The sequence below is a fragment of the Apaloderma vittatum genome, unplaced genomic scaffold, assembly GCF_000703405.1.
Source record: "Apaloderma vittatum isolate BGI_N311 unplaced genomic scaffold, ASM70340v1 scaffold30989, whole genome shotgun sequence".
NCBI lineage: Eukaryota > Metazoa > Chordata > Aves > Trogoniformes > Trogonidae > Apaloderma > Apaloderma vittatum.
The window spans coordinates 9,018-15,471 of NW_009736373.1; the positions used below are offsets into that span (position 1 = coordinate 9,018).

The following is a 6,454-nucleotide window of genomic DNA, read 5'->3' on the forward strand; positions in this document are numbered from 1 at the left end:
GCCCTGGATAGGAATTATGGTTAACGATTCACTTAGTGGTTTGGCATACAGCAACTGTGTAGAGTATGGGGAATTTTCCTTTATTTATTTTTTTGTAATGCTTGTATTTTCACCTTGTGAAAAACAACAGTGCTCCAAAATATTAATTATATCCCTCTGGTTTAAAGTTTTTCTGGAATCAAAGTTGTTATAGCTTATTGTAACCATCTCAACTACAGCAGCTTTTTAATGATGCATTCACAGAGAGCAACTGAAAAGCTGCATCTGTCTTCACACAGGATTCACCCATAGATTTCTCTACTGTTTACTTCTCATTAAGACTGCAAATGGGGTTTTCTAGCTTTTCTTTAAAGAGAAACAAAATTTTACTTTTATTTCTAGATATAACTAGAAAATCACAAAGAAATACACTGATGTTCCTGGCATTAACAAAAATGTGAAGTGTTGGCAATTTGTCAGTCTTAATGTAGATTCTGTTTGGAAATGAGTTAATGTCACGTCTCAAAATACTTCTGATTAAAAGTGGTCAGTTACAGAATGTTTCATTTTACAAAAGATTAAATGAATACTTACTGACAAATTTTCCACACAGTTTCTATTCTGGGAAATAGACACTGGTTAAAAGCTAAGCTAGTTTTTAAATCAAACAAGTAACAGACAGCTACAAAAATATTATTGTGAATTAAATGCACGTAGTAAATGCTTTAACAGTGCAAAATGTTGAGATGAAGCATAAGAAATAATGGCTGCAACCTTTACAACAGTTAGTTTTAATTTAACTTCTAAAAAGTTCCTGAGTTCCTGCTTATTTTTACGGCATGTAGATGGAATCCGCGTGTTCTTTATTCAAAGAACTGCAGATGGTGGGTTTGTGTTGAGTGTTAATTGTATGCTTATCGTTTGTCCATTCCTCTCCATCAGTGGCTGGATCAGCCTGCTCAGAAGTCTCTATTTCTTCCTCTTCGCTTTGCTCTGCATTGTCTTCTTCGGCACCACTAAGGGTCTTCCCAAGCTGAAGAGTCTCCATAGTTCTCTGGGTCTCTGAAACCCAAGATTCAATTCTGCTATTAAGCTGAACCTCTACAGAAATTGGTTCGTGGGCATAATCTTCATCCTCCTCCTCCTCCTCCTCCTCTTCCTCTTCTAGCATTCCTGGTACAAGAGTGCTGGTGGTACTGGTCATGGAGGAATTCAAAAGGTCTCGGCAGCTGCCATCCAGTGATCCTGTTTCTGTACTCTGCTGTGAGGCCCATTCCAGATTGTCATCTGGTTTTGCCTCATCTTTGTCACCTGGTGTGGATTTTCCATGATTTGTTGCTGAGGTAGTGCCAGTTGTAGCCAGAAGTGGTTGTTTATGAAGAGTGGCTTTTTCAATTTGACCATTACCAGCTTTTTCTGGTCCCACAGTCTTATATGAGGATTCTCTCTCATTTTCAGATGTTTCTAGCCCATCAGATGTTTCCACCATATTTCTCCAGTTTGTTTCTAAAAGTTTCAAAAGAAGTTTAAGTAGGAAACATTAATTCTTTCTACATAAAAGTATTTCTCCTGAAGAGCCCAGAATTGTTTAAATAGTAATTGGAGTTAATAATTTTAGCATTAGACTACACTTGCTAGAAAAAAAATATCAACTAGAAAAAGGGGAAAGGAGGGAAGAGACAACAGAAAGAGTTAAGGATAACTTTGGGCTTTTACGGTATCCTAAACCAGACATTACAAAGTTGAAAGCCTGTGCACTTAAGTTTCCTGCATAAACTGTGGAACCAGCAAATATAACAGTGAGTGTAGTCAGACATTACTCTCAAGTATAATTAAAAGCAGAGAATTGCTGCAGAATTAAATAATCTGTTTCAGGATTTTTTGAAAAACATTTAACAAATTAAGTACATTTGAGACACCACAAAAGAATTAACTAAAACCAAGACAGTATGCTTTTTAATTCACCAGAAGACTTAAGAAGAGAAGTCTTCTGACTTCAAACGAGCATTCTCCCTTTTATCCTCTGTCATCTGGGCTTAAGCAAGCAGATAAATAAATCTGCCTTTTGCTCATCCTAGAACTATTCGTTACCATTTCAAGTTTCAGAATTTAAGCTACAGGTCCTATCTTCAGAGACCTCAGTAATTTAGTTCTTGCCCTCTGTCACTAGCTCTTCTTCAGTCACAGAACCAATCCTATTTTTGTACCAGTTCTATGCCAGTTCAATAAAACTGGAGAAGCCACCTCCACTGATGTGAATTAGGTAACACTTCTGAGAGTTAGAAATTAAAATTCTTATTTTCAGTGTAGTTCAGGGAAAAAAAAACTTACAAAACTACCTCAAGACTAACCAATTTTCTCTTATCCCTGAAAAGATTAGAACAGTAAATTATGAAGAAATGCTGTGGTTTTAGCTATGTTTTGCAATACGCAGCAGTTGGAAAATTCCAACTTCTAGTTACAAAAGTAACATTTAATGCACTTACCATATTCCTTCTCATTCACTTCAGATATGGGTTCAGAAATAACACTACAGAACGAGATAGCACTCGCTGCAGAGGGGTTCCGAGAATGACCCATATGATGGGGTGCCTTCTTGACATTCTTCAAGGCTTCTTCTGCTTGTTCCTGTTCCATTGCAGCAACCATATCTCTGTAGGCTTTTCTGGCCTCTTCAGTCAGTGACACCAGCTTATTAAATAGGTCCTAAGTATGAAGGCAGTTTTTATAATCAGTAGTTCTCACTAATAATTTTCATTTTAAATTACTCTCTTAGTCAAAAGTATACATATAGTGAGCCTTAAGCTTATTAACACCAAATACCTTTATTTCACATAAGAAATAGATGTTCTTTGTATTAAATAAAAATCTCACTCCATGTTTACATGGCTTTCAGGAGATACACTTTAAGACAGTGTTTTTAATACTTTAAGATAGTGTTTTTCTTACAGTCTTAAGCCTTCCAGAGAGTTTCAGATGGCATTTTAGTTTACTTGAAAGCTACAGAGTTGTGGCACCCAAAGTGTTTCAACATAATCTCTCTGTTTTGTAAACACTGAATTTCAAAGAACACCACCCTAAAATAGATCAGATCAGGTCAGCATCATTATCAAATCGTATTAGTCTGGTGTGCTCTCCATGCCAAATCAATTCTTAACTACAAGGAACGTAATTTTTTACTCCAGTCATTTACGTGATTGGAATTACTCACCTCAGCACCCGAGTAGTTGAAGATGCCCACTACACTAACAGGAACCAGCTTGTTCACACAACGGCCCAGAGCTTTACGGCCAAGAGCAAAGACAAAAGGAATTTCTTGTTCCCGTGCCATGGCTATTACATTATACAGAGCTTCATCTAGTCCACCTTGAAGAAAATTTTAAACAGATATCCAGTTAGTTGAAGTCATACTACGACACAATACATCTCTGTCCCACTTTAACTGTAATTAGTCAGTAAAACTTCAATACACACCATCAGCTACATCATCCTACAAGGTAACAAGCTACACATTCTGAGTATAGCAAGTATCAGATGAAAGCAATATCGTGCATTCTCCATTAGTTCCACACACAAACCAGATTTTTTCACAGCTCTTCTGGAGCAGAGCCTTCCTCTTCTCATATCTTAAGAAGACTCTGTTTACGTTTCTGGTTGTGGCAAAACATGTCAGCTGGCTAATTAGCCAATTCACACTCCTCTTAAGGAATCTGCCTTAAGAGCACCCAGGGCTCAGGGTGTATCAAAGACTGAATGGAACAAAACTGACATCTATTGTTTGTGTCATCATATCTATTTTTCTTTAAGCTTTTCTCCCCTCATGAATGAGCTTCTTCCAGAATGGAAGAGAAGAGAGTTGATGTGGAATGGCAATTACACAAGTGATTCTGGAAGTGTTACATCATGCACAGTAACCAAGAAGCACTTCTAACCTTGCTACTACTCAGCATTTCTAATCAGCACAAGAAACCGTAAATAGTTAAGTGCACCACTTAATTTATCATTTATACCTTTTGACTGGATTTTTTCACAGTTGGGAGATATGATTACACACTTGATCTTGTTCAGTTTCATATGCTTAGTAACCTCACGCAGTCCCATAACAAGTCTTCTCCTTGCTTTAGCTCTCATGGGATCCTTTTGATAAATCCGTTCCTGGAAGCTGACAAGCTCTTGCAATAAGAGAGTCACGCACTCATCTATTTCTTTACTTAGAACTTGGTTACAATATCTGTCAATTCAAAAAACAACAAATATTAGCACAGCATATAATCATTACTATTTCACCAAGCCTTTTATTTTACCAAATAAAAATAATTTTACTTCTTCAGAATAGTTAAACCATTATTAAAGTTATTAAAAGGACTTAGAAATCAAACCATATACTGTAAGTTAAAAATATATCCTGAAAACATTTATATGTCTAGTAACATACTTTACCTCAAGAAATCAGTCAAAAAAGAACATTAAAAAATACAATGTAATACTCCAATAGGTGCCATAAGCAGCTATTCCTTAATTTGGTACTCTATAAAGATACTTTAATTAGAAAGCAGTAATGTATTATGAGTGACTATTACAGTATTTTCAATATTCATAAGTACTCCTTCCTTTCCCATACAAAGTGTATGTAGCACTCCTTTAAAAAGAAAGGATTTAGACAGTATTTCCACCTAGCTTATTTGTTGCAGCAACCAATGAAAGTCCAGAGTCCTTCTGTGTACACATATAAACATAAACACATAGCAATCCATCTACAGAAAAAAACCACACCACAAAAACAAAACAGTAAACCAAGTAAACAACCAAAAAACTAGTTGCAGAAACTTCTATTGATGAAAGAGTAGCTTATATTCGTTAAGTTCCTCCTCAGTCTACTTAAACCTATCCACACTTAAAAGATAAGGGTGACTGAAGTTCAAGCCTCAAATTCATATTAACAACGCACAACTCTTACTCTCTGAATCTCTTGCTGTGAATTTTGGTTATTGCAGAAGACGCCATCGGACTGCCTATTCCAGAACTAGCGGGTGAACCTTGTGACACTGGGGTCATGCAGTATGGAGAATTCTGACTTGCTGGCGAAAGTGAAGTATCACTAGGCATACTTAGTCCAGTTTCTGAAAGACAATTTTGAAACATTATAAAATACAGGAAGACATTTTCTCATAAAAGAAAGAGCATCACACTTATGTATCACTCCCGTGCTTTTATTACACTCTGAAAACACTAAACGGTATTCTTCCCTGTAGGTGTAACTGAGAGGCGAGAAAAAACAAAAAGCACATGGCCAACACTGAGAATGGGCTGGGTAAATAAGCAATATCTGAATATTCATTAAAAAACTATTCAAAATTTAGTTTGGGGAATAGCAGAACAGAAGGAAAATCCCACCTAAATGCCACAACTTTTTTCAATAATTCTTTACTATTTATATAGGCAAAACTTAAATATTTTAGGAATGGGTCAGTTAAGGTGTTCACACTTCAGTCAGGTGAAAAATTTCAGAAGAAAAATCCTGCAGCAGTACATCTGGAATCTTGATAGACACACCTTCCCTTCTTTCCTCATCCCAAACATGTCAAAGACATTGAACATTCTTTGGAGCTTCCCAGTTGCTTAAAGCTGTTGCTGTAAATGGATGGTCCAGACATTGCAGTTGATTGACAAGAGTGTTTGACAAACTGAAATACCTTATTTACAATTTGCAACTTCCACATCTGGCAAGCTTTCAGTATGCTCACCATTAAAAAGCACAGTGAACAACATGGCATGGTCGACAGCAGGTCACGCTTTGTCTGCTTATCAAAATGCTATCAACTCTGACATGTTGGGAACACCCACTCAAGAGAAAGGCATTACTGTATGGAGACCATGGACTTAGGACCTTGCTTCCTGAGCCTTCTACAACTGAGGGACAGACATTTTAGAAGAGTGTTCCAATTTCTAGTATTTCCTCATGTTAAAAACAAGTTAAAAGATAACATCAATACATGGAGTTGCATAAAAGAACCCCCAAAATATTAAGATAAGCAGACTAGTACAACTTGGTGGGAGAGAATGGGAACCAGAGAGATATAGACCAACCTTCTTGAGAGGCCAGCTCCTGAGACTGATCAGTACCCAAGTTTATATGCACCTCTTTCTGTTCATCAGATCCCAAAAGGCTATGGTCAGCTGATAAACGGCCCTTCTTCTCTTCTCTCTCTTTCAAAATGATCTAGGAACAAAACCAATAGCTATCAACACCTGAAAATTATAGATACCTGTGAAGAAAAATATTCATTTGACTGAAAGCAAAATAAAGTTAACCAAGTTGGTTTGAACCTTCCTACTCAAGCTCGGATAGAAAGCCCTGCAATCATTTCAGTCCCCTCATTGATCACAAACAGTATTTTGTTCTGCAGATAGTATCACAGGATGATTTGCGTTGGAAGGGACCTCAAAGATAATCTAGTTGCAACCCCCCTGCCAC

General features: G+C 36.9%; 1 protein-coding gene across 1 annotated transcript in view; it reads right to left on the minus strand.

Annotated features, from left to right (window-relative positions):
- Positions 1-780: 780 nt before the first annotated feature.
- The window catches only part of SECISBP2L (SECIS binding protein 2-like), a gene marked incomplete at its 5' end in the record, with an annotated part of 7,141 nt that continues 1,467 nt past the window's right edge, over positions 781-6,454 (minus strand). Inside the window, 6 exons of the mRNA XM_009876955.1 lie at positions 781-1,485; positions 2,466-2,685; positions 3,191-3,345; positions 3,990-4,210; positions 4,937-5,099; positions 6,067-6,199. Coding sequence (XP_009875257.1) covers positions 812-1,485; positions 2,466-2,685; positions 3,191-3,345; positions 3,990-4,210; positions 4,937-5,099; positions 6,067-6,199 — 1,566 coding nt within the window. The remainder of the gene's footprint in view (positions 1,486-2,465; positions 2,686-3,190; positions 3,346-3,989; positions 4,211-4,936; positions 5,100-6,066; positions 6,200-6,454) is intronic.